The sequence below is a fragment of the Eulemur rufifrons genome, chromosome 19, assembly GCF_041146395.1.
Source record: "Eulemur rufifrons isolate Redbay chromosome 19, OSU_ERuf_1, whole genome shotgun sequence".
NCBI lineage: Eukaryota > Metazoa > Chordata > Mammalia > Primates > Lemuridae > Eulemur > Eulemur rufifrons.
In genome coordinates this window covers 97,665,391-97,692,629 of record NC_091001.1, presented here as the reverse complement: position 1 = coordinate 97,692,629, position 27,239 = coordinate 97,665,391, and the positions used below count along the sequence as shown (strand labels likewise).

At 35.5% G+C, this 27,239-nt stretch overlaps 1 protein-coding gene and 1 non-coding gene across 5 annotated transcripts in view; both read right to left on the bottom strand.

The window, feature by feature from the left end:
* ITSN2 (intersectin 2) overlaps positions 1-27,239 on the bottom strand; it is a 139,602-nt gene that overhangs the window by 45,828 nt on the left and 66,535 nt on the right. For 2 of the 4 annotated variants that reach the window (XM_069494830.1, XM_069494828.1), the window contains 9 exons: positions 26,605-26,692; positions 22,139-22,278; positions 20,997-21,077; positions 16,449-16,585; positions 13,215-13,351; positions 12,035-12,132; positions 3,290-3,465; positions 2,834-2,978; positions 1,065-1,270 (listed from right to left, as the gene is read on the bottom strand). In XM_069494830.1, coding sequence (XP_069350931.1) covers positions 1,065-1,270; positions 2,834-2,978; positions 3,290-3,465; positions 12,035-12,132; positions 13,215-13,351; positions 16,449-16,585; positions 20,997-21,077; positions 22,139-22,278; positions 26,605-26,692 — 1,208 coding nt within the window. The remainder of the gene's footprint in view (positions 1-1,064; positions 1,271-2,833; positions 2,979-3,289; positions 3,466-12,034; positions 12,133-13,214; positions 13,352-16,448; positions 16,586-20,996; positions 21,078-22,138; positions 22,279-26,604; positions 26,693-27,239) is intronic. The other 2 variants (XM_069494829.1, XM_069494831.1) reach the window with 1 other exon arrangement.
* LOC138400456 (small Cajal body-specific RNA 21) lies at positions 14,789-14,927 on the bottom strand. Its single transcript, XR_011236336.1, has one exon. It is a non-coding gene; the product is annotated as a small Cajal body-specific RNA 21 (non-coding RNA).

Sequence of the window (27,239 nt, the reverse complement as noted above, 5' to 3'; positions counted from 1 at the left end):
TATTTAATATTTTCATTCAATCAATTAGAAAACTGAAGACCAAATAGGTTATTCCTTATAGCCTGGCACAAATAGCAAAACTCAAACTTCTTGCTTTCCAAAGACCAGCATCTTTTCATTAAATCAGACTGCTTTTCTATTTAGATCAACTCCATACAAAACACAAGAGATAATTACCCATATGTATAAAGGGTGTCCCAAAAGTTGCCATATATAGGGAAAATGGGAAATTGTAGCTAAATGTACCTTTATTTACAAAATATTCATTACAAAATTTTTTCTTTGTATGGAGACTTTGGAATATCCTGTATTGTTTCCTACTTCCTTGTATTAAACACATCTGACAACTTGACTTTCCTACAAACTAGGAAATAAATACCAGAGAACTTAACCTATCTGGTTTTTAGTTTTTGTTCATCTGAAAATTCATTCATATGATTGTTTATTCATTTGCTCCTCTCTTCATTCACTGAGCTAATATGACTGAGCAGCTACTATGCATTAAAATTATAGTAGGCATTAAAACCGAAAAACAAACAAATAACAAAAAAAGACATGCATTCCACCCTCATGGAGTTTATGACCTAGTAAGTATACGGGCAGAAAAAAAGTCAGAAACTATAATGCAATGTGCTATGAGCAATGAGAGGTTATGTTCAAGGAACCCTGGAGAGCCAGAGATGGAAATGCCCCCATTTGGCAAATGGGAGGCCTTGAGCAAAGAATTATTTAAATATTGACAATTTATAGTAAACAAGGGAGAAATGCTTGAAAGGAAATGCAAAGTAACTTTTCTAACTGATCTTATGGTACAAAGAAAGCCACAGATCCAAAATTTTAAGTATTTTGAAAACTTTATGAATCTGAAATAACTAGAACAAAAGATATTCTAAACCTGGAACAAATACCTGAAATATGCTTTTTTCACCCTAGGAAATATGTTTCTTATAATCAAACTTGCACATAAACTTTTTATTTTATTGTATAGTTGGTCATACTGTGGCTGACTTGCCAGTGAATATACCAACATCTACACCTCATGTACAACACATAAAGATGCTTACTCTTCCCGCTTTACTTCACTCCCAGGAATGATCTTAACATAAGATTTTGGAAACCATCCTCTTCCTCCATGCACTTCCCCAAACCACCAATTTTCTTGCTGCTCCAAGACAGTAATAATATCATGTTTTGAGAAGTTCAGGTGATTATCTTTCTTTGCAGTCCAGGAACAAAGGGCCTGTGCTTTTAGGTTTTCTACAACCTGTCCCTATGAAAACAAAACCACAAAAATTTAAAAAGAGACAATGGTAACCATGATTTCTGAGTATATAACATACTTACTGTCCAAACAGCAGGTCAGTTTGGTGTGCTGGTCACTTAACCTTAGTCCACTAACTGACTTAAAGTTACATATAACAGAGAACCATGTGAGTAGGCTTTTAACTGCAGTTGATTCAGTTCACTCTAGTAAGAAATGAGATTCAGTTATGGTTATGCTTGGCCTCCCTCCATTTTTCTGCTGACTCTTAATTTCTTTGTATTCTTATTCATTCTTCTTTCTCTCCCTCCCCTCTCAGAAGAAGGAGTGTTTTTGTTGTTTTAATAAGGTTAACTTCTTCACTTGTACTCCAAATTTCTCTTCTGCTCTCTCCTTTTCTAAAAATATTTCGTAACGGTTAAGTCTCTCTCTTCGACCTTCTTTCTCCACTTCTCTACTTTCTTCTACTTCTAAAATTCCTCAAAGAAAGAATAGTCTTAAACTTGCTTTCCAGTTTAACCCCTCAATCTCTTCTACTTTAGGTTCTGTACCCATCACAGTATTGAAATATACACAGCAACTCCTCTCTTAAAAACCTTCAGGGTTTAGCAGGGTATTAAATGCTTCACAAATAACCTCAACTTCTCTCTCCAACTTCACTTCTTAGCCCTTTCTCCATGAATCCTGTACTCTAGCCATATTATTAACAATTCTTGTTTCCTGCAAACACCTTGGGTTAACATGCCTCAGTAACTTTTCTCAAATTTTTTTCACTGGAATAACTTTCTTTCTCTGTTTGGTGAAATGCTGCTCATCTTTCAAGATCCTACTCAAATACTCTGCTCTTCATGAAGTCTGCTCCAATTCCCACCAATTGAATAAGATACTCTATCCTACATATATCCCTCAGGACTTTGTAGGTATCACATTATTACAACATTTCTCACACTACACAGTTGTTTATGTGACTGTTTCCTTCATTAGATTATGAACTACTTAATCGCAGGAATTTTGACTTATTTTTCCTTAAATTTCTAGCACATAATAAAATGTCTGAAACCTATGGTCATTCAATACACATTTTTTGAATGAAGGTGAAATCTGTAAACTTTATTCTGACGAAGTCTGTGATTCTTTTCAATAATGTTAATGTAACAATACTTGCAATGGTTAAATCTAAATCAGAAGCTAAATATACATAAAAAATGTTTCAAGGTTCCTGGAAAAATGACTTATTAAAGAAAAAAACAAAAACTCCCAAGCCTAAATCTCTTATCTTTTTACAATAACTACAAATCAATAACAATTGTAATCAGATTTGTAAAAATGGTATTTTGAGTTTAGAAACCTTAGCTGCCAGTAACTTGGTACTATGGGAAATAACTGTTGAGAAACCTCTAAGCAATAATCATTTTTTCAACTTCATATCACATGTGAATAAGAAAGAAACTGAATGCTACAAATTCTGGTTAAATAAGTAAACGATGCCTTTGTACAAAATCTTCATTCTATTTTATAAGAATCAGGAGCAAATTCAAAGACTAAAGCACACAAAAATTACAGACAACATACCTGTCCATGAATAGGTGATACAGAGCCAGGGGACACAGTGCGAGTGAAGGCTGATTTTTTCTGCCATGATGTATTAACACTTAAGTTTGAAAAAGATACATTTTGATAATCAGTCACTGATGCTGGTTGATTTGAAGGAAGTGGTCTGCAAATATAACATCTTCACGTAAGTATACCTAATTGTTTAGAACTTAATGAAGTACTACTAATTTATCTACTTGTATATTATATACCCTGAGTTTAAATACAATTTGTGGAAAACGAAAGGATTCTTGAACAAACTACTGATCTATGTTTTCATTTACTAAATCTCAATATTAAATTTGGAACAAAAGGTACTCTTGGAGTATCTAGCTCAGATTGTAATATGGTGAAGTAGCAAGCTCACACAACTACGTATTAGGTATTTATACATTTGCTGAGCTATGTAAACTCCACTGTTAGCTAAAAACTTACTCAAAAGAAGTTGAGGTAGCAGGTAAAGATACTGTAGGAGGAAGTAAGGCCTTCTTAGGAGACACAGCTTTTTCACCTGATGGCATTTTTTCTACATAGTTGCATGGAAACCAGCCAAAACTTCCTTGAAAACTACCATAAAGCCAACCAGGTTCTCCTATGGTTTTTTCATCAACCTAAAGAAACAAATAGAAGTTAACAGTGCTTAGAAAGCCACACATTTACAATGCAAAGAGATGCAGACTATTGCATAGTATTCTCATTTTCAGAATTAAGCCCATCTAACTAAATAGCTAAGGCATTTTCTACAAACTAATAGGCTACCTTTTCTAGTGATTGATGAATTATCTTTTTAAATCTTAATTTTATCGAAGTTAATTCATGAAAGTAATTTACAATGACAAATAGCATTATACACAGCTTATGATGGAAAATATCCTCCCCTACTCCATGGCTCCTTATGTTCTGATTTTCACTCCTAACAGTAACTTGCCATTCTTAGTGGTTTCTAAATAACATACTTACACTGCTATTTCTCAAATTTTTTCAATTTTAGATATTATCTATTGGCTTCTGGTTATGGAAAAGGAAGATTTACTTACCTCTCTTTCACTGTACCCTCTTAGTCTACCAATATTGTTATAGCATAATTTTTGGTTAAATTATATTTAATATTTATATTATTATGACTATGTAAATATTTCACATCTGAGTAATGCAGTGTTCTGCTAATTACATTTGCTTTCTTGTAAACTTTTTAATTTCCTATAGTTAATCATTACTTTATGTGTGTGTGTGTGTTTTTTTTTTTTTTTTGCCTAGTTTTCTCTGTTCCTATTACAGAGCTTTCCTGAATTCTCTAGCATAACTATAAAACCTTCTCTGAATACTATTTTCCAACTGGTAAAACATACTAGGTAATTTATCAGTTTTATTTCTTCTCCCGGACATTTCCCTTCTACAGTGTGACATCCTCTGTCCTCACAGTATCTCTTCTTCTGCCTTCTTGGTCCCTATCCCTTAAACACTGATAACACCCTCAAGTTTCATTATTGGCTTGTTTTGTTTTGTTTTTGAGACAGGGTCACACCAGGTTGCTCGGGCTAGAGTGTACATTGTCATAGCTCACTGCAGCCTCAAATTCCTGGGCTCAAGCAATCCTCCTGCCTCAGCCTCCCAAGTAGCTGAGAATATAGGCATGTGCCACCACACCCAGCTAATTTTTTTTATTTTTTTGTAGAGACAGGGTCTCACTATATTGCTAAGGGTGGTCTCAAACTTCTAGCCTCAAGAGATCTTCCTGGCTTGGCCTTCCAAAGTGCCAGGATTACAGGTATGAGCCACTACACTCAGCCTCATTGCTGGCTTTCTTGCCGTATCCTATACCCTTCCTGAATAGTTTAATCAGTTCTCTATGCAATAATGAACCAAAAGCTATATCCTCAGAACTGACTTCTTCTCAAAGGGACAAGCCTATACTTTTCAACGACTGCAAGAGACCTTCAACTGGATATCCCACAGGAACTTTCAAGTCAAGTCTAAGACTGAGCTTTTCTCCCCATCCTCCTAACCCTATCCACTTCTCCTAAATTCCCTATATCTCTATTCTCTTACCACTAAAGAGTTAGTCATTCTACATAAAAAATATTTGGTTCTTACTTCTCCTATACTTCCACATCCAAACTCCTGAGTTTGTCACTAAAAACTCTTTTGAATTTTTTTTCACCCCATTTTCACCTACCTACTTCAGGTATTTTTCATTTCACACTTAAGATTACTGCAATTTTTTCTCATTCTTCAAGATTCTGTTAACTGCCCCCAGCTCAAGACAGAGTTATAGCATATAAGCATTATGTCATATAGGCATTATTATATTGTCTTATTATTTACTTACATCTTCCATGTCTGTGAGCTTTTTTATTGACCCCTTGCCCCCATCTAGCACAGATACCTGTGTAATTCACTGAATAAATGAATATGCTGAGTCTCTTTTTTCCACTCCATTCCTTTCTAAAACACAGATTTGACAGTGTTATATCTGTTAAAATCATGCAGAATCCATTAAGATTTTTAAAAACATCTTTATGAGACATAACTAACACAAATTTCACGTTTAAGGTGTTAAATTTGATAAATGTTGACATATGTATACACCTGTAAAAAATCACCACAATCAAGGTAACAAACGTATCCATCACCCCCAAAAGTTTCCTCTTGCTCCACTGTTAAGTACTCCCTCTCTCCCCTCCCCATGACCTGTCCCACATCCCGAGGAAAATACTGGCCTGCCTTCTGTCCTATACATCGGTTTGCCTTTTCTAAAATTTTATATAAATAAAATCATACTATATATATCCTTCTTTTGGTCTGCCTTCTTCCACTCAGCATATTTTGAGAGCCATCCACGCTTCAGTGAGTATGAACAGTTCATTCCTTTTTATTGCTGAGTAATATGACATCTATGGATATACCACGATTTGGTTATTCTTTTACATGTTGATACACATTTGAGTTGTTTCCAGTTTTTGGCTATTACAAATAAAGGAACATTTTTGTCTTTGTATGGGACATATGCTTTTAATTTTCTCAGGGAAATATCCACGAGCAGAATGGCTGGGTCATATGGTAGATGCATGTTAACTTTTTTTGTTTTTAATAACACCTTATTGAGATTCTATTTTCTTACCTTTTATTTTTATTTATTTATTTTTTTTGAGACAGACACTCTGTTGCCCGGGCTAGAGTGCCATGGCATCAGCCTAGCTCACAGCAACCTCAAACTTCTGAGCTCAAGTGATCCTACTGCCTCAGCCTCCCGAGTAGCTGGGACTACATGCATGCGCCACCATGCACGGCTAATTTTTTCTCTATATATTTTTAGTTGTCCAGCTAATTTCTTTCTCTTTTTTTAGTAGAGACGAGGTCTCGCTCTTGCTCAGGCTGGTCTTCATCTCCTGAGCTCAAACGATCCTCCCGCCTCGGCCTCCCAGAGTGCTAGGATTACAGGCGTGAGCCACTGCGCCCGGCCTGGATTTTAGCATATTCACAGAGTTATGGAACCATGACCACGATCAGTTATAGAACATTTTCTCTCAAAAAGAAGCACCATTTCTCAGATTCTTTGTTGTATCTAAGAATCTAAAAAATCTTTGAGTGACCCAAAGTCATTGAGATTTTCTCTGATGTTTTCTTCTAGAAGTTCTACAGTTTCAGATTTATATTTTAGGTTTTACATTTGATCCATTTTGAGTTAATTTGTATATATGTTGCAAGAAATAAATAAAAGTTCAGTTTTTTGCATAAGAATATCCAATTGTTGAAACACCATTTGCCGAAAGGATTATCCTTTCTTCACTGACTTGTTTTTGCACCTCAGTCAAAAATCAGTTGTTTAGATACATATATGTACGTATGTAGGTATGGATCTATTCATCTATTCTGTTCCATTGATCTATTTTCCTATCTGAATGCTATCACAACTATTTTGATTGCTGTAACTTTTATACAAAGCCTTAAATTCAGGTAATAAAAAAACGCCCAAGTTTGTTCTTCTTGTTCAAAGTTATTTTGGTTTTGAATCAGGTCATCAATTTCTACAAAAAAATCCTTCTGAGATTTTGATTAAAATTGCCTTGAATCTATATAACAATTTGAGGAGAACTGATCTTATCAATACTTAGTCTTTTAATCCATGAACATTATATATCTCTCCATTTATTTAGGTCAATTTTTCTCAACAAAACTTTATAATTTTTAATAAATAGGTTTTACAAATCTTTTGTCAATTTCATATTTTTATGCTATTTTAAAAGGTATTTTTATTTCAGCTTCTGAATGTTGTTTATACAACTGATTTTTGTATATTAATCTTGTATCCTACAACCTTGCTAAACTTAAACTCACTTATTAGTTCTAGTAGTTTTTTTTAGATTCTATGGGATTTTCTACACAATCAAGTCGTCTGAAAATAAAGACAGTCTTACTTCTCCCTTTCCAGTATCAATGCCTTTTACTCTAATTTAAGTCACTCCAGACCCATTAGGATTTTCCTCCTAGCAGATGCTATCTCTCCATTTTAAAGCTCTTCAAAGTTCAAACCTCTTCGGGTAGAATTTAAGGCCTCTGAAATTATAGGTTATCAGGTTTCAACTTATCTTTCTATCTTGATCTCCTACCATTTGTCCTATATTCTAGACAAATGGTTATGTGACATTCTTTAAATACACTTGGTACTCAAAAGCCTCAATGTTTTTATTCAAGGTATTCCTCCTGCCCAGAATATTATGTGGTTTAGAGGAAAGACCACAAACTCGGGAGTTAACCATGTTTCAGTCTTAGCCATGCTACCTGGTTATCCTCTATTAAGATAACAAATATTATCTAAAGTCTCGGGTTTGCTTATCTATAAATTTTGGGGAAAATACCTGTACTGCCTTCCTCTGGGTTCTTTTCAGAATTGAATTGAGAATAATTATAGAAGTGCTTAAGAAACTGTAAAGCACTAAGAAAATATAAAGCATAACCCTTTGAGGTCTTCCTCCATTTCATCCTTGGTGAAAATGTCCCCCAATTCTATTTGGTTATTTTTGCTTCATTCTCTGGGTTCCCATAGTACTTGTTTATATAAATTGCTAATCAAAATTTATATTATATTTTGTATAGTTTTACACCTTTCTGTCTTCTTCTTAGACTGTGGCCTCCTTACTCATTTTTGTCTATCACCAGCAGACTCATAGTTAGAAACTCAACAAATGTTAACTTGAATGGACTATTCTAAATTAGATAAACAACAGACTTAAAGTTTAATTAATAATAAATGGATTTATTATCAGGGAAGCTTCATTTATGTTTATGGTAAATAATTCTTATTTTAATCTTTTTTTTTTTTTTGAGACAGAGTCTCACTCTGTTGCCCAGGCTAGAGTGAGTGCCGTGGCGTTAGCCTAGCTCACAGCAACCTCAAACTCCTGAGCTCAAGCGATCCTCCTGTCTCAGCCTCCCGAGTAGCTGGGACTACAGGCATGCACCACCATGCCCGGCTGATTTTTTCTATATATATTTTTAGCTGTCCATATAATTTCTTTCTATTTTTAGTAGAGATGGGGTCTCGCTCTTGCTCAGGCTGGTCTCGAACTTCTGAGCTCAAACGATCCGCCCACCTCGGCCTCCCAGAGTGCTAGGATTACAGGCGTGAGCCACTGCGCCCGGCCTCTTATTTTAATCTTATATGTCTATTTATTACATCATGAATGAAATGTTTAGAAAATTCCTCAACCAGAGCTTCTACGGTTAAATGATATAAATAATGTCACAGCTACAGAACTACCATAAAATGCTATTCTGAAATAGAACAAAAGGAACCACTTAAGAAATATTATCCTGTAGATCTAGTTTAAGACTAGTTTAGAGCAATAAAAATGAAGACAAGAACTCAATAAACCCTAAAGAATTCTGCAACCTAAAGTATTCCAATGCTGCAGAATGTTCAGCATTATGCCTGGTTTAAACGTGTGGTCTGAAGGCAAAAAATCACTGTTAATCTATGAGTACTGACATTCAAATACTAACTTCCTCCTTTTCCTACAAACTTTTAAAAGCATAATTTCTGTAATACTTTTCCTTAATATTTTTAACCCCATCAAGAAGAAAAAGCTCATTCATTCTGTAGAGTCATACCAAGTTACTTCAGGAAGGAGTCAATTTTAATCAATTTCATAACTGTCATTTATAGTTGTTATCAATTTTTAGTTGTCAATTTACATATTGAGTCAAACTAGAAAATTTTGCATAAATTCTCACAGGCCTAGAGAAACTACTTATCACTTCAAAAATAGCATTAATAGATTAGAAGGCTAGAAAAACATTTCAGCCTGTCATGGAAAATGTGGCCAGGACTTAGTGGAATTTCTAATCTTTTTCTCCTCCAATGAATCTCCTTTGCCACCTCATCCATTAAGTTGATTAGACCTTGCTTCCTATCTTGCCAGGAATATGGAAGCCCTCAGATCTGACCTCATCTTCTACTTGAGCAAAATTTACTTATAATCCCTCCCACCCTTTCCTCCTGCCCTTTAATCACAAGGAAAAGGTATTCAAGTCCTCTACTACTCTCTCTTCCAGTATTCTAGATTCCAACCCCTCCAGCCTTTTTAGGAATCTTCCTCATTTCCATCTATTGGTCAGAACAGGGAAGTCTGACAGGGTATATGGATGAGGTGCCTTCCTGATGCTGTATGTTGTAAGTGGGGGCTTCACTGACACAATACATATGTACAGATTCTTTGAGCCACTTAAGGTTGCACACTTCACTATATGTAAATTGTGCTTTAATTAGAAAAAACAATCTCCATCAATTACTTACTCTTTCCACTATCATTAACCCATTTCCTCTCTGCAGATCCTTCCTATCATTATTTAAACTTGCTCAAGCCTCAACCAAGTTATAAAAAACAAAATAGAACAACTTCCCCCAATCCACATTTCTCATTACTTACCATCTTCTTTCTTTTTCTTCCCCTTTTCAAAACCAGTATCTTTCAGAGTTTTATATATTCGCTGTCTCTGCTTCCTCCCTTCCAATTTATTCCTCAACTCACTGAAATTTAGCTTTTTGGTCTACCATTCCACACTACTGATACTGTTGTCGGGTTAACAATACAAGTGTTGTTGCTAATCTAATAGATTTTTTTAGCCCTTGTCTTATTTCACTTGCAGACACTCTCCTCAAAGTTCCCCAGCACTAAACTCTCCTGTTTTTTTCCTACCTCTAGTCATTCCTTTTTAAGGCTCCCCTTCCTCTAATAATCCCTTCATTATCCATGTTTCCCAGGGATTGCATCCTCAATCCTCTTCTCTCTCACTTTACTCCTCCCCTGGATGAGCTCCACAACTCTCGTGTATTCCATTTCCAGCACAACACACTGATGACATCCAAATTTACATCCTCAGCCTAGATCTCTGTCTGAGATCTCTCTAGATATCTCTGGAAATCTAACTACTGCCCCGACATCTGAAACTCATCCAACACTGAACTCGTAATTCCCACATAAATTTCCTCTGTCTGATTTTCCTCTCAGTGAGTGACACCATCATCAACCAAGTTGTTCAAATTAGGTATCTGGTAGTAACTCAAGACTTTTTTTTTTTTTTTTTTTTTTTTGAGACAGGGTCTCACTCTGTCAGCAGGGCTAGATCTAGTACAGTGGCATCATCATAGCTCACTGTAGCCTCAAACTCCTGGGCTCAAGTGATCCTCCTGCCTCAGCCCCCTGTGTAGCTGGGACTATAGGTATATGTCACAATATCTGGCTAATTCTTTTAAAAATAATTTTTTTTTAGTAAAGATGGGGGTCTTGCTATGTTGCTCAGGCTGGTCTTGAAGTCCTGGCCTCAAGCAATCCTCCTGCATTGGCCTCCCAAAGTGCCAGGATTACAGGTGTGGGCCACCATGCCCAGCTATGACTCATTCTTTCTGTTATGATTCAGCAGAGTACACGAGCACCCAAGACACCACAGCTAACTTTATGGTCCTTTTCTCACTGCCACAGGCTGGCTCTCTGACTGTGGGAGAGGTCTGTTCTAAAGCTGGTAGCAGTCTAACCTTTTCCTTTACCTTCCTTCCTCTACTGCTTTAGGTTGTCTTTCTTTTTCATTAGACTACAAGCTTGTTAACAGCAGAGATTACGTCTTATTCACTATATCCCTAGCCTAACATAACTCTCAAGAAATATTTGTTGAAGGAATAAATAAAAGATATAATCAAAATTATAAGTAGGCTCTTGACCAAACATGCCCAGAGATAGGCTGCATCTCTTCATCCTCAGACACTATCTCACCATTATCAACAAGTAGAGAAGGAACAGTAGGGACAGCAGACTATGGCATTGGGCTAGTTGTAAAACAGACCTCTCCCCCAGCTCAGGAGCAGCTATGGCATTGCCAGTGGTGGCAATGGCAAGAAAAGGAATGTATACCTGGGGATTATCTTGTGTGCTTGATTTCTGGTAAATCCTATTCCAAGTATCAATAAACATTTGCTACCTAACAATAAAATATACCAAACTGGTGACAGTGTAGGGAAAAAACAGACACTGGCTAGATACTCTGGGTAATAGTATCTTAGTTTAATAAGAAGAAAGCTGAAGCAGAGACTAAAATCCAAGTTTGTGTGCTTCTAAAGCCTGTACTCTTTCCCTTATATCACACTGGCTCTCCAAAACATTATCCTATGGATCTTCTCTTATTCATCCATTTTACATAGATTGTGATAATACAATAAAGGTCTTCTGTTCCAAGGAATAAGTGGCCTGTATCCAGTTAGGGCTGCAGAATCTAACTCCTTCAACTCTTAACAGTTGCCAGAAAATAACCAGCCCTCCAAGATTTTATTGTTAATTCATTAAAATAAAAAAATTAATATTGCCTTTTATGAGGCAAAGCAGTATGGCAGAGTAGACAGAACACTAGCTTTGGAAATCAAAAGCTATATACTTGCGTCCCACTCTGGCACTGCAATGCTGACAGTTATGATTTGTGTGACTCTAAGCTTCCTTGCCTAGACTATGGTAGTAATAATAACTGGCCTATACAGCTCTGAAGTATGTTGTAAGGGTCAAATGAGGTAATGTTTAAGAAATATTTCATAAAGGAAAATAACCATATAAAATTATAGTCAATATTATTATAGAAAGCAATATATTACAATGTATTCTGCTTATTCAAGAGAAAAAAGACTTTGTTTCCTACCTGAATTATATCCCCAGAATTAAAACTCATCTCATCATGGTTCCTTGCTTCAAAGGGGTATAATGCTCTATAATTCACCAAAACACTAGCTGTCTCACCTAAAGAGAAGATAATTGTCATTATTTGCTACTTTCATGTATACATATCTTTGCTATCATTTAATAAAGAGCTCTTAAAATCTAAAAGAAAAATTGAGCATTAAAACAGTATAATGAAAATCCATTTGATACAGACTTGTCAGGATTTAAATATCCTGACTAGTCATATAATGAATATAAAGGCAAACAAGGATGTTCACCTTAAGCAAAGCAGGAGGCAGTAAAACAAAGAGAAGACTTGCAGGCTGAAGCGTGCACATGGATCTAAAGGAAGGTGCGGGAGTGTGGGGCTGGGCTGCACAAAGTGGAAGGAGACTAAGCAGAGAGAGACTTAGTTTGATCTGTGGAGGTCAGAACACAGAAAATAACAGGGAAGAAAAGCACAAAAAGGAGGTCACAAATGAGAAGACTAGTAGGCAAACAGGGTTGGCTGAAGAAAGATCTATAAATTTACCAGTGTCGTTCTAAAAGAAAAACAGCAGAAGAGTTCACAAATATACTGGATTTGATAAGATTAAACATTTTTTACTTTGTTCATTTTTAGAATAAATGCTTTTAGCTTGTCAAATTTTCAACACATTGGATCATTAATATTGATTCGAAAGTTTATGTATCCAAAAAAGATATAATGACACTCAAAGTACTTTAGGAATAAACTGACTCTGAGGTGTATCAAAAAACAAACTATACCTTTCTGAGAAAATTTCATCATGCAAAGACTTAAAATTTTGCTGTTGTTTCATTAAAATAAAAAGCTTAGTTCTACTGGTTGAATAAAATATTTAAAGCTATTTTACTTCAATTATGAAAATCAGGTCAGGATCTTTTCAGTTAGTCATGGTAACTATATTCTGTTTTCCTGTTATGTTAAGATTTCTACCTTCAATCTGTTTTAATAAGCCTACATACTTTTCATCCACGTTTAATTTAGAAAGAGATCTTTTCTGACTTTAAAATTAGCATCTTTCTGTTTTAATTGTCTCTTCCTTTTTTTGCCTCTCATTGGGTCGTTTTTTTTCTTATTACTTTAGTAGTTCTGTCTCAAAAAATATCAAATGTATTATTTTTATCCTTACCCTTACATTGTTTCTCCTCAACTTTCCGTTCCTCTTCTTGAATTTTTTCTTGTGTTTTTTCTTCCTGGAGTCGCTTTTGCTTTTCTTCTTCCTCCTTTCTAAGACTTTCTCTCCATAAGTTTTCTTTTCCTTGCTTGGCTTTCCTTTACATAAAAGAAAAAGAGTTTGCATAAGGTCCTAAAAATTTTTTTACACTAAATAAAAATACAGAAGAAGATCTGGTTCCTGTCAAGCTCAAGAACTAGCAAAGAGGTACTGGTAGGGAGAAACAGTGGGGACCAGGGATGAAAGGGAAAATATCAATCAATCTAAAGAAAAGCCCTGGACTATGGATGAGCTGAGGTGTATGACTGACAACTTCCCACACCCTCCAATTCCCTCCTGCCAACCAACCTTAAAACCCAAGGAAAAAAGTTGAAATTGAACCATTCAGCAAACAAATCTAAAAATTGTATCTAAATTTCCTTCCCTTTTCTCCACATTGTTCACAAGGACTGCCTTCCAGCTTTTATTCCCACTATCCCATTAATCTCTGTTTTTGAGATTCAGTCATTGCTGTGAAAATTGGAAGTGCTTCTGGAAAGATTACCTACTTTTTATATTATCACTTCAAAGTCTTTTTTCATTTGCTTAGATAATAGAGCATTTCTCCTTTGTATGTCCAAGCCTTTATAAATGTTTCTATGACATTTGATGCAGCTACAGTTTGGTTTCTAGCCAGCCAAGATGAGCTGTGATCAGACTTAATTATTTTAGTATTAGAACTAATGTACTTTACAGCTCTCCCTTGCATGTATTGTTATGACCTTACTCAGAGGCAGAGCTGCCACCAGTAAATTTAGCACTTTCTCCAAGCCTCAGCACTTTCAGGGACAGTGGAGGTTGTGGCTGGATACATCCCTGTGATCTGGGAGCATTTATATTCCACCAAAGTGTGAGTCTTGGATTAATTCCATATTTCTATTCCGTAATTACTGGAGGAATTTAGAAATCCTGTATAATTAAAAAAACTATAGGCCCTCAGTCATCAATCCTTTCTCCTCATCCTCAAATTGTTTTACACTTCATACTTCTGGTTCCTCCTCCCATTACTAGCTTCTTTCTAGCCCTTTCCAAACCCTTCTACATCCTCTATCACATCAAAGAATGCTTCCTCCAGCAGCTTTCCATAACTGAGATCTGGTTCTTCTTTGAGGACAATGCTTCGCTTGCATCCTCACTCAATTTCAACTAATATTCCCTTTTTCTGTTCCTCTGCAACTTTCCCTGACACTCTCCCAAGCCTAGGACTCATTTGAATTCCCACAGCACTATAAACACCACTACCAGAGTACTTAGTACATATTTAGTGAGACAAAGAAAAGACCAGAGAGTTCATTGGACTCTCTGGTCTTTTCTTTTCTTTCTTTTTCTCTTTCTCTTCTCTCCTCTCTTTCTTTCTCTCTCTATCTCTCTCTCTCTCTTTCCTTTCCTTCCCTCCCTCCCTTCCTTCCTTCCTTTCTTCCTTCCTTTCTTTCTTTCTTTCCAGCTCTTCATGCTTTCCACTAGCTTTTCCTTTGGCCAGGTTATTACAGTCATGTAAATGTAAGGCTAGAACAGCCCAGTCGAGGCTCCTTATTTAAATGCCTCTCCCATGGGGGAGGATACCTGGCCTCTCTACTCTAGGCTCAAATGAGGGGAGGTGGAGCAAGCTGAGCACACCCCCAGGAAACTGAGCCAGAATTCTGGTAAACTTTCTTATGTGAATTAATTAGTGGCTGAGTAACAGGTCCAGTGCGAGGAGATGCCTCAGGAGCTGGACAACAGGCAAAGAGAATGGTTTTCCCTGCAATGGGAAAACTATTATCAATAGCTTGGGAGAAGAAGGGAACATACCTGGGCAATTGGCCAAGCAAACCAAGATGTGGTACTAAGACCCAGCTCTGGACTGATTAGATCCTACATATACTTCTGTTCTCTTTGATACCTCCTCTCTATCTACTAAGATAATGTGCAAGAATGATGAGTGAAATGAAATGTGTATTACTAATACAATCTGTTAGACTGAAGGGAATTGTGAGCAAGATGAAGAGGTATCATGTTAATTGCATGATATATCAGAAAACTCTGATACAGGGACTAGCAATGCAACCACTGCACAGTTCTCTTGTGCAATGTTAAGTGGCAAACAAAAGCCTACTTTGTTTGAACTCTACTCTCTCTATTTCTACATTATTTCTTGTTAGAGTCCACAAAAATAGTGGTCTTGGAGTAAACGCTATTATAGCTATTTGTTGAACTGTCTGACTCGCCTATTAGAATTATGAGGAACCAGGAGGCAAGGAGCAATCCAGAGTCTACTGGCATCACAGCCGACAACAGCCACTCAACAAAAATGTGCTGGAAGTAGCTATTTTGAAGCCATTTAGAATAGAAGCTTGCTAAATGGTAATGTATCTTTTTTGCCTTCCTAGTAATTATTAGTTCTTTCATGAACATTACTCTTTACCAAGGGCAAGAAATATCGGCCTATCGATATTTGTTAAGTAATTACACTAATTTCTGATACTACAGAAATTGTGAGAAACAGAGGAATGTATTAGAAAAAGAATCTTTATGACATAAAACAAATCATGCAAAGTCTCTAAATGAATGGTTGTAGGCTTCAGATACCACAACTGTCTTACTTCTTGCTATAAATGAAGGCAATTAATATATCTCAATGGTATAAAGAGAACTGCATTAACATGGCACTCTACACTCAGTATTACTTTATAAAATTAAGTATTTGGTTTTTACGGTCTTTCAGAAAACACTATCAGATTTATTACAGAGAGACAGAATTAATGAGTGCTTACTACATACAAGAAATTATACTTGGCTCTTTAGCCACATTAATTTACTTCATATTGACAATTACCTATGAGATATGCATTAATGTCTCTTTTTTCAGATGGAGAAAATGAGGTTCAGAAAAGTAAAATGACTGAAACAAGGTCATCCAGATAGTGAGTGGCAGATCAAGAATTCTAAAACAGGTCTAACTCCAAAGTCTGCATTTTTCACTAATGGAACATAAAATTGGTTACTGCAAACTCAGTCCCTAAAAGAAGAATTTAACTTACAAAATGTGGAATCTGATTAGCATCCTAGGATAATCCTTTTATTCCCCTTATGTTGTCACAGTTAAACTAAAGATATGGGCAACAAAATTAGAATTCTAACAGCAATATAGTATAATAAATTTATTAGCTATATTACCTTGCAGCCTCATCTTCTAGTTTCTTTTTCTGGATTAGCTCTAATCTTTTTCTTTCAATTTCCTTCAATTTGTCACGTTTGATCTTATGAAGTTGTTCAAGGGCTAACTGTTGTGTATTATAGCTTTCTCTCAGTTCCTAAGGAGAAAATGAAAATAATCAATACATGAATGACTTAAATATTTTTGTTTTATGTATTAATGTGGCATTTGCATTAAAAGACAAAACTCTTGAAGCAAGTTAAACTAAATTTAAAAGATTTGAAGTTTAAAAAAAAGTCTAGATAATAAAAAAATCCTGAATTCAATAAATATTTAAGACAGTTAGCCACTGAGACAAATACACATCAAAATCATCCACTTTAGCATCAATTAGTTTCTAAGGAACACAGAATCTTTAATGAGTCAATTCTTTGATTTGATGTAGCATTTTCAATAAAAAAGCAATCCATTAAAAATACAGGGGAACAATTGGCTTGTTATAATATTTGAAGAGGAATTTCATTCAGCCATGTTTTTGAGATATGTAGTTTAACCAAGCTACCAATAACTTGTGCCCAAAAAGATCTTGAACTAAACACAGAAACAATCATTAAATAATTTAGTTCACAACTAAAAATAGAAATGATAATGTCTGCCTAAAACCATGACCAGAATGAGCCAAAATAATGAAAAGTATTACAAACAGAAGTGGAAATAAATAATTTCTTATTAAGCATCTAGCTGTGTGCAAAGTACTACAAAGGATTCAAAGGGAATCCAATTCAAGGCTGTCTGACTCCCAAGTCTACATCTACAAGTCTTCAAAGAGTCCATAATCTCAACATAGAGAAAAGTACCAAAATGTGGGACACAGATAAGTGCCATGACAGAAACTTGTGATTATCTGTTCAGCATTTTCTTTTCCCCTTCTTCTAACAGCACCCTTCCTTCCTTCTGGGAAACTGATCTCTCCACCTTCTCCCCGGCCCCCATGGGGTTTTGATGGGTCTGTCAAACTCAGTTTCTCTCATTCCCACCCAGGGGCACTCACTTATTCTCAGCCTAAAGAATCACAGCACCTCAACTCCCTGCTCAGAATGATTGGTTCAAAGCACATAAACATGATCCAAGCTGGGCCAGAATCTTTCCCTGGGATTTAGATATAGTGAAGAAGGGAGAAAGAAACTTTTCTTCTCTGAGCTCCTCCTTCCTGGGATAAGGCAAACCTGGAGGTGCCTCACAACCAAGTGATACCATGACTGGCAGGAATAAAATCAACTCAGAAAAAAGAGAAGAGAAGAGATTAAGGTGGAGAGAGGGGGTACTGTGGGAACTGAATGTTCAATTTCATGGGTCAGTGTCCTAGGAACTGCCCCTGTCCAGCAGCTCTTCCTAGTCAGTGGTCCTAGTATTCTTCCAATAACAACTCTTTAGCTTAACTATCTTAAACCAGATTTCTTTCATTTGGAATCTACAGAATCCTAAACAAGAGAGTAAAGAGACTGGAGGAAAGAAGGGGGGGGGGGGAAACTAAAGTAATCAAAATAAATTTTACGGCAAAGGTGGGAGCTAAACAATATTTGGGTAGAATGTTTTGGTTAAAAATGTTTTTTTGTATCTACCCACACACAATAACAAAACTCCAAACCAAACTCCATTTCTTTTCAGAAATAAACTATTTTATAGGTAAACCCTTTTAACTTGATTGAAATGGCAGATCTGATCTGAGTATAGTGTGGTGTCCAGAGACTATGTCCAAGATGTGTGAGTAAGGAAAATACTTGCAACTTAAGCCAATAATAATGCAAATACTGCATTCATAGCAAATTTCCCACAGCTCTCAGCTTTTATGGTTTTATTTGTTGCACCTTTCTCTATTTTTTTTTTTTTTTTTTTTTTTGAGACAGAATCTCACTCTGTCATCTAGGCTAGAGTGCTGCAGTGTCAGCCTAACTCACAGCAACTTCAAACTCCTGGGCTCAAGAGATCCTCCTGGCTCAGCAGCTGGGACTACAGGCATGAGCCATCATGCCTGGCTAACTTTTTCTATTTTTAATTGCCCAGCTAATTTTTTTTTTTTTTTCTATTTTTAGTAGAGACGGGGTCTCACTCTTGCTCAGGCTGTTCTCAAACTCCTGAGCTCAAGCAATCCTCCCACCTTGGCCTCCCAGAGCACTAGGATTACAGGCATAAGCCACTGCGCCCAGCCCATCGTTTCTCTAAATTCTACTGAAAAGAAGAAGAATTATTCTTATACCTGGTACATCCATTTCATTAGGTTTTCAACCCCATTAAGACCAATTCTGTTGATTCCACCATTCTCTTTATCAGCACCCCTTCCTCTCTTTACATCCGTTCACTCTAGCTCATATTTCAGAGTTTATCATAATTCTTGTGTCAAGATCTGTAACTCATTTGTCCCACTCTCTTTGCCCATGTCTATTAAAACTCCAAAACCGTATGAAGCCATGAACCTATTTTGTCAGCATTCTCTGTGCTTACACCTAAGCAGCTGAATGCTGGTGGAGAGAAATCATACAATCAGGCATACTGTTTTCAATTTAAATTCATGACCTCCAATTTCAAACAGGTATTCAACATTGCTCAGCACACCTACTGCTTTCCTCTACTAAGTTTATACTTCCCACATCCCCCAACGAGTTGTCTGTTTCATGCCTACTTCTCTTCTGAAACTTCCTAATCTTCCATATATTCTCCTCACTACCAGCTATAAACCTGCCTTATTAAGCCATCAGATTGGTTTTTCCATCTCCAAAACCAGTAAAACTTCCTGTATCTGTACCCCCTTTCTTCTGGACTCCACTGAGTTATTCCATGGCCTCAATTACCTGCGAAGATTCCTTGTGATGGTCCAATTTGCTTCTGATTTTAAGTCTTGAAGCTGTCAACTTTCTACTTTCCACCAACAAATTTAACTGCATTCACATCCATCTTTTCCCAATGTTACACTAGAGGTAATCTTTTTATGTAATCCTTTCATCTACGCTCTCCATTCTATCTTAATCTGCTTCCCCAAAGACTGCTCCATAAATTATTTTATATATTCAATCTCAATCTGTTTCCTCCCCCTCCTTTCATCTCTCTTTAGAGATGTCTCCTTCAAGTCTTTCTTAAACCAAAAATAAGTTTTTCCTTTGATCCCCGTGCTCTCTTTTCACTGTTCTCCTAAGAGTTGTTCACACTCACTTAACCCCTCCTCAACTCCCATTCATTCCTGATCCACTGCAATCCACCTTCTTTTTATCACTCCACTGAATGACACTTTTAGCAAGGTCTTCAAAGGTCTCCTTGTTGACAAATTCAATAAATATTTTTTAGTACTCTGTTAACTGATCACTTTGTATCATTTTACAATGATGACTCCAGAAGGCTTCTTTTCTTGCTTTCTGTGACACTGCAGTCAGTCTCCTGACCACTCTGACAGTATAGATCTCATAACCCTTTAGTTTCCTAAATTGCCTCTGATTAAAGTATGAATAAGCAGTGAAAGCCTAGAAGGCAGGAAGCAGAAGGAAGAAAGTAAAAGAAGGGATAAGAATAATCTGCTGGCCTGTGGAGAATCAAATGCTAACTGAAAGAATCAGCCTATGTGAGCAAGTATAGTCCACAAATCATCATTGAACCCCATTTCTTGAGGAAGAATTAGGTTTAAGGTTCTATGCAATCTGTAGCAAAAGTTCTAAAACCAGATAATCTGGCCATTCATGTCACAACCATAAAGCTAATACGTGGGACCCCTGCTGCTGCCATCTTTTCAATTTGCTCTACCTTTGCTTAGGTAACAAATGAACTCACCTATGCTCCTGTCTTCACTGTGGAATACATATGCACCTGTCCTACTGCCACCCGTTTTAGTACCTAGCAGAATGTGTAGTCAAAATCTATTAGGGTCAGCAAATGGTAAATGTAAAGCACCTTTCTTTAAACTATATTAACATAGGAATTTAATGAGTATTTTAAATACTGTGTGCTATATATGGCAAAGGGAGCTATTTATTTATACATGTAATTTAAACATTTTTGTCTGAAGTAAAAGTACATCTAAATATGAGGCCTGGTAACTAGACCTAACTAAAGCTGCCCCTGCATCACAGGTTCTTTAAAATTTTTCTTATTAGCAGTATTAGGAAGCAGCCTGGTATATACATGACATGATTTCAGAAAGTATGTTTTATTTTAATAATGATTTTCAGTGATGTGGGTGATTTAACCTCAAATTCCCTTAGTTTTCCTTTGACTTGAATTAGTAATCATCCCATCAGTTAACCCAGTCACAGGGATGTTGTAAGGGAATCAGGTAATATTTTCTAAGTATCTTGGGCTCCTCATGAAAAAGGTTACTGTGGGCAACCTTACTAATTTCTGGCATTAGACTCAAACAGGCAGTTAGACAGCAGAAGGATATTCAAGCAAGCAGAAAGAAAAAAGGTCTATATTGTATATGTTATTTCAAACAAAGATACTCAGATAAAGGCAAAGAATAGTCTAGTTAAAACAAAAAACAGTAAAGTAACTCAAAGAAAAGAAGCTAGGTATTAGAAAATAACCTTAAGTAAGAGGAAGAGGTTGTTGAGACAGCTTAGCAGAGACAAAAGGCACTGAAGAACTGAGTCATCCATATTCCCACACTGTAAGATAAGGCAGATAAAAAGCCAATTAAACTATGTACAGATTTTGAAAAGAAATAATATAGGGAAGATAAGTTTGCTGGCTATCTTATCATCAATGACCAATGATTTGGTTTTAAATTTTTTTTCTAAAGAATATATGCTGTGTAAAGTGTATCATTAACATTATTCACCTCAAATTTCTCCTCTTTACCTGAAGCCACCATGGTATCCTTTCTTTATTATGCTGTTTACTCTATAGTTGACAATAATGTTATTCTAAGTCAGTCAGCAAGATAAAAGCCATATGAAGAGATAGCTTTCTTAAAGAAAAGCTTTATGAAAAGGTTTAATTCTTACAGAAAACACATTATGCTCTGAAAACTTTATGTTCAGTTAGCAAAGGAATAACTATTCCCAAATTTGAATTACATGCCATTAGTCTGTTTTTCAGCTCTTATTATCTTCTTTCATAGGTTTGGCTTCAGCATACAACTAATAGTGAACAGAATGATAAGCACACAGTATATGTTTTGGACACCTGCTTTGCCACTGCAGCAAACAATGAATCATGAACTCACTTTTCATGCAAAGTTTGTAGTGCCAGATCATGCTTTGGATTTCACTGATTATTACATTATGTCATAAAGGTTAATTAAATTACATTGTAACTAAAACAAAAGAAGAACTTAGTGTGTTAAAAGAGCCTCCATCACCTGAATTATTTTAAATTTTCCTTACTTCCAATTTTAAAATATTGACTAAGATCATGTTGGCTGAGATTGGCTCCGTAATACTAAGGGATTATTCTTGAAATGTATAGATGTCAATAAAAATAGCACAGTCATCAAAAACTAGAAACTGTGGCAAATGCCATGTTTAGTTACATAGCACAATGTTTAGAACATTTATAGAGAACATTAAAAATAATCCTGAAATTCTGGCATAGTTGAAATTATAAAAGAAATTATGAAAATGTAATACAAATAACAATAATACCTTTGGTTATTCATTCTATTAAATCAAAATAAAGAAGATAAGAAGGCAGCTACCTAAAAATGAACATAATCAAAGATAAATACCTTTAGTTGATTGTTAAAAGAATCCATTTCTGATAGCTTCGATGCAGTTTCTTTTTCAAGAGCATCTAACTGTTCTTTAAGTCTTTGGCATAATTCTTCCTTTTCTAATGATTTTTTATGAAGTAAACTGATTCCTGAATCTGAAAAATAAACACAAGACAGTTTACATTTGGTAGCAGTTCTTGTGTCATTACCATTGTCATTTGCTGCCTCGTCCAATTGGTGTAACTTGAGAAATACAAAGGATGTACACACATAATGTGGATCAGAAGAAAAGATAAAACTCAGTGGTTATTTCCTTTTCCCAGATCATATCCTGCGAAGAGTCTCAGAGGAAATGATTATAAGCATTGGTTCAACATCCAAAGTACCAGGACTTGAAGTGAAGTTCCACTTGGGGTAAGGCACTTCAGCAATCTGATCCTAGGTTCTTCCTCTATACAATGGGCATCATACCACCTAACTCGTTAAATGAGGTGATGGATATAAAGCCATTAGTATAGAGTCTGGCCCATAGTAAATAATTAATAGAAACTACTGTTAAAGTAGTTTCTTCTTAGTGCTCCCAAGAATAGAAATATTTACAGCAAGGACTCAAAAAATATTACTAACTGGATTATTTAGTAACATTGTTTTGGGAAGTTAAGAACAGGCTTCATTTGATATATTTTGACATATTCATGCAGAGATGGAGAAACCAGATGGAAATATACAATGCAGATTATAATAAATTAAAATAGAAATATTACCGTCTAAATACATATTTTAAGCTTTATTAGTTATTTAAAGTATAGAAATCAAGTACAAAATTTAAATAAAATGAAGCATATAGAGTAAAAAATTAAAAAGCCCTCCTTCATCTCAACCCTCAGCCTATTCTCCTTTTAGGCATTTACATTTAGATATATGCGTATTCAATTTTTATTTCCATGGGGTTTAATAATATTGTTTACACTGCTCTATGACTTGTTTTAAATTTAATAACATTTTATCAATCAGGATATATAGATCTAGTTCATCCTTTTAAACTGTTCCACGGTAGTCTATATTATGGCTATTCCATAATTTATGTAACCATTCCCTTTTTGATTGGCATTTAGGTTGTTTCTAATTTTCCATCATTGCCTAGAAATGCTGCAATAAATATCCTTATACACACATTTTAATGGATATATGCAAATACTTTATAAAGCTAGGAGGTGAAAGAATTGCTCTGTAAAAAAAATATGTACATCATCTTTAATTGTTTTTTTATTATCTACATTTAAGGTATATGACATGCTATTTTAATATGTATATATTTATAGTCAAATGATTACTCCAGTCAAGCAAATTAACATATCCATTACCTCACAGTTGCCTTTTCTTTTTGCTATAAGAACATCTAAAATCTACTCTCTTAGCAAATTAATATTGATAATGGGTTACTTGCTTTTTTTGGGTATTGAGTTGTGTGAGTTTCTTATATATGCTGAATATTAGCCCCTTATCAGATAAACAGTTCACAAATATCTTCTCCCATTCTATAGTTTACCTTTTTATTTTGTTGACTGTTTCCTTTGCTGTGCAGAAGCTTTTTAGTTTGATGTTGTCCCACTTATTTTTATTTTGTTTCCTTTGGTGTGATATCCAAAGGCTTTTCATGTAATATCCAAAATATCATTGCCAGGGTCAATGTCAAGGGGGATTTTCCTGTTTTCTTCTAGGAGTTTTATGGCTTCATATCTTATGAATGGTCTTTAATCCTTTTTTTTTTTTTTTTTTTTTTTTTTGAGACAGAGTCTTGCTCTGTAGCCCTGGGTAGAGAGCAGTGGCATCATCATAGCTCACTGCAACCTCAAACTCCTAGGCTCAAGCGATCTTCCTGCCTCAGCCTCCTGATTGCCACCAAGCCCAGCTAATTTTTTTTCTATTTTTGGTACAGATGGGGTCTCATTCTTGCTCAAGTTGGTCTCAAACTCCTGAGCTCAGGCAATCCTCCCACCTTGGCTTCCTTGAGTGCTAGGATGACAGGTGTGAGCCACCACGCCTGGCCTACTCTCTTATTTTAACCAGAATTTATTTCTGTACAGAAAGAGAGAAAAAGAGCTTCCTGTACCCCTTTCAGATAATCAAATGAATCACTTATTGAAAGGCCATCCTTAGCCCACTTGATGTTAAAAGCCAACTTTACGTTATCCTAAATTGTGATATATACATAGGCCTTTTTCTAGACTTTCTCTTCAGTTCCATTGTTCTATTTTTCTGTTTCTGATCAATAACACATTATTTTAGGTACTGTAATTTTCATATCTTATGTTTTGATGTCTGACAGGGCAAGTCTCCTCCTTCCACCAAAGCTTTTCTTTTTCAAGGCTTGCCTAATCTTGTACATTTTCTTTTCTAGGTGAATTTGTCAATTATCTTGCCAAGTTTCATTTAAAGAAACCTGAAAAGAACTGAATACATGGAGGAATTAGGAGATAGCTAACAAAGTATTGATGCATAGTATAGTATTAAGCTAGTTCATTCAGATATGTAAAATGTCTCCATTTATTCAGAAATCTTTTAAGTCTATCAGTAAAGTTTTATATTTGTATATTTCTTCTTTCTTCATAACAATGAACATCACTAATACATGTTTTAATACCACATTCAATTACATATAAGAGCACTGTGTTGGGAAACTGGAAGACAAAGAAACATGGTGGTACGGTGGAGTGGAGTCAGGTAAAGTCAGATGAACATGAATTTGAATACTACCATTATACCATCTTGGGTAACTACTTATGTCTCTGAGCCTCAGTTTTCCTGAGCTGAACAATGGGAATAACAATTATATCATGGGGTTGTTGTAAAGATTAAAGAACATAATACACGAAAACTTCCTAGCATTGTGCTTGGCACATGGTTGGTAATATTAAATGGTAATTGTTAGGGAAGAGAGCAATCTAAGGGATACAGGGTACTTTTCAAATCCCAAACAGAAGCTTCCTATTTTGAATTGGACTATGGCTAAATAAATAAATTAAATAACAGCTCAACTGGATCACATTCCACATAGAAAGAGTAGCTCTACTGGGTCCCCAATAAGACATATTCTACATTCCATTCACAATTTAAATAGCAACAACAACATCAGTGATGACAGTGATAATGCCACTGCACAGATCAGGAGGGATGGCTCATTCTCCCTCTGGAATGCCTCCATAGTGGTGGAGTGGAGGTTAATACACTTTGAAAAGAAAAGAATCAGGTACAAGAAAGACTGAGCAGAGACATGGAGAGACCACATCAATGGAAGGCAGTAGACATAGTAAGAATAGTTCACAAGGGAGAACTTCTTTATTTCTGATATTTCTTTCATGTGAAGGGCCCTTCAATTAGCCTAACAATCCCAGCTTCTTTCCACCCTTTCACTAACTGGTGAGGTCAAGATAAAGACTTAGGCCTGCACAACTTAGAACCTTTCTAGCCCTTGCTTTGTGGAAACTAAAATGCCCATAGGAAACCTACATGCTAATTTGTTCATGCACCCAGTGTTTTATAGGTGCAGCTGTACCACTCTCAGACAAACTATGCTGTTTAATATCAGCTTTATCAATAATGAGGTGGTATTTTGGTCTCTCATCTGTCTTGCTCCTTTGCCTTATTTCTCAATTTGTTCAGAATTTGGGCAAAGAAGAAGGACACTATTTACTGAATCTCCTAAATGGCCAAAAGTGTAATAAAGAGCCCTGGCATGGAAAGACTGACAGATACTCAATAGGTGACAATTATGATACTTTAATTAGCTAATTCTAACATAATATTTGCAGATTTACTTTTCTTTAAATAAATCTTTTTTTCTGCTATGTTGTTACTGGCATGGTATCCAATATAGAGATTTTTTTTTTAGTTTTCTTATTGGGACCTGAACCCAAAAAAGTGTTACAATCTCATAAATTATTTTGGAATATTTTGTTCCATAGATGTCATAGAGCCAAGGTGGTAAAATTCCTTGTATAAATCACAGAGTTAGATGATATAAAGGGCCTGGGAGGGGCACATCATCCTGTCATCTAGTCTTGTCATTGCTGCATGTTATCACCCTAAAATCTCGGGCATGGCCTCATAGGAAAATTGCCTTCCAAACAGTTCTTTACAATGAGTGTAGGGTTTTGTCAAAATGCACATGTAGTCTTGTGTTAGAGCCAAATTTAGATCTTATTTAATTGTAGTCTAACATTTGATTATTTGAATTATATAAATAAAAATATCAAGATTTATAGAAGGCATACCACAATTATTACTTATTTTATTTTTATTTACTTTTTATCACTAAAAATGCTCTATCATCTGGGATAATATTTTTCACATTATTTTGAAATTTTTAACTTATAGGTAAAAAAATGTTACTTAGAATAATACTATTTTTAAGAAGTAACAGAATACATACAGTCATTCAGAAAAGAACATAAGAGACAAAATAAACCTTACAGACTTACCAGGTGTGTTATTGAGCTGCATGTTTTTAATTCTTTCATTTAATAATTGCTTCTCAGGTACCAGATAGATAAGCTTATTTTGATATTCCTTACAATGAGAAAAAAAAATAGTGCCTGATTAAAATTCTGTAATACTGTCCAAGAATTTTTTTAAAACTTCAAAACAGGATTTAATCACTTTTAAAACTTACTATGGAAATAATATGTAGCTGTAAACCGCTTACAATGTATGAATCAACTAGAATGGGATTATGCACAATTTAAAAAACAAATATTTAAACGTAAATCTATTTCAAATGACTGGCTGAAATTAAAAAGCAGTGAAGAAAAGCCTTTGTAAATGGGGTATGTCTAGAAGCCGACAATTTTCAGTGTACTGGTGAATGACAGTGGGCAAAGGCTAAGAGGTACCTGCACTAGAAGGTGTGTATAAGCAGGCCATGATACTCCGGGATGAATATGTGCCTATCAAAGAAGAACTAAAAACTCAGGGATAACTAGGGAAGTAAGTTTAAATCAGACAGGAAATGTTTTTGGCTTTAGTCTATTATCTGTTGTGACAACGTGAAAAGACTGATTAATTGCCAGTCCGTACCATAAGAGAAAGTGGATAGGAAGATTCTAGAGATGCATGA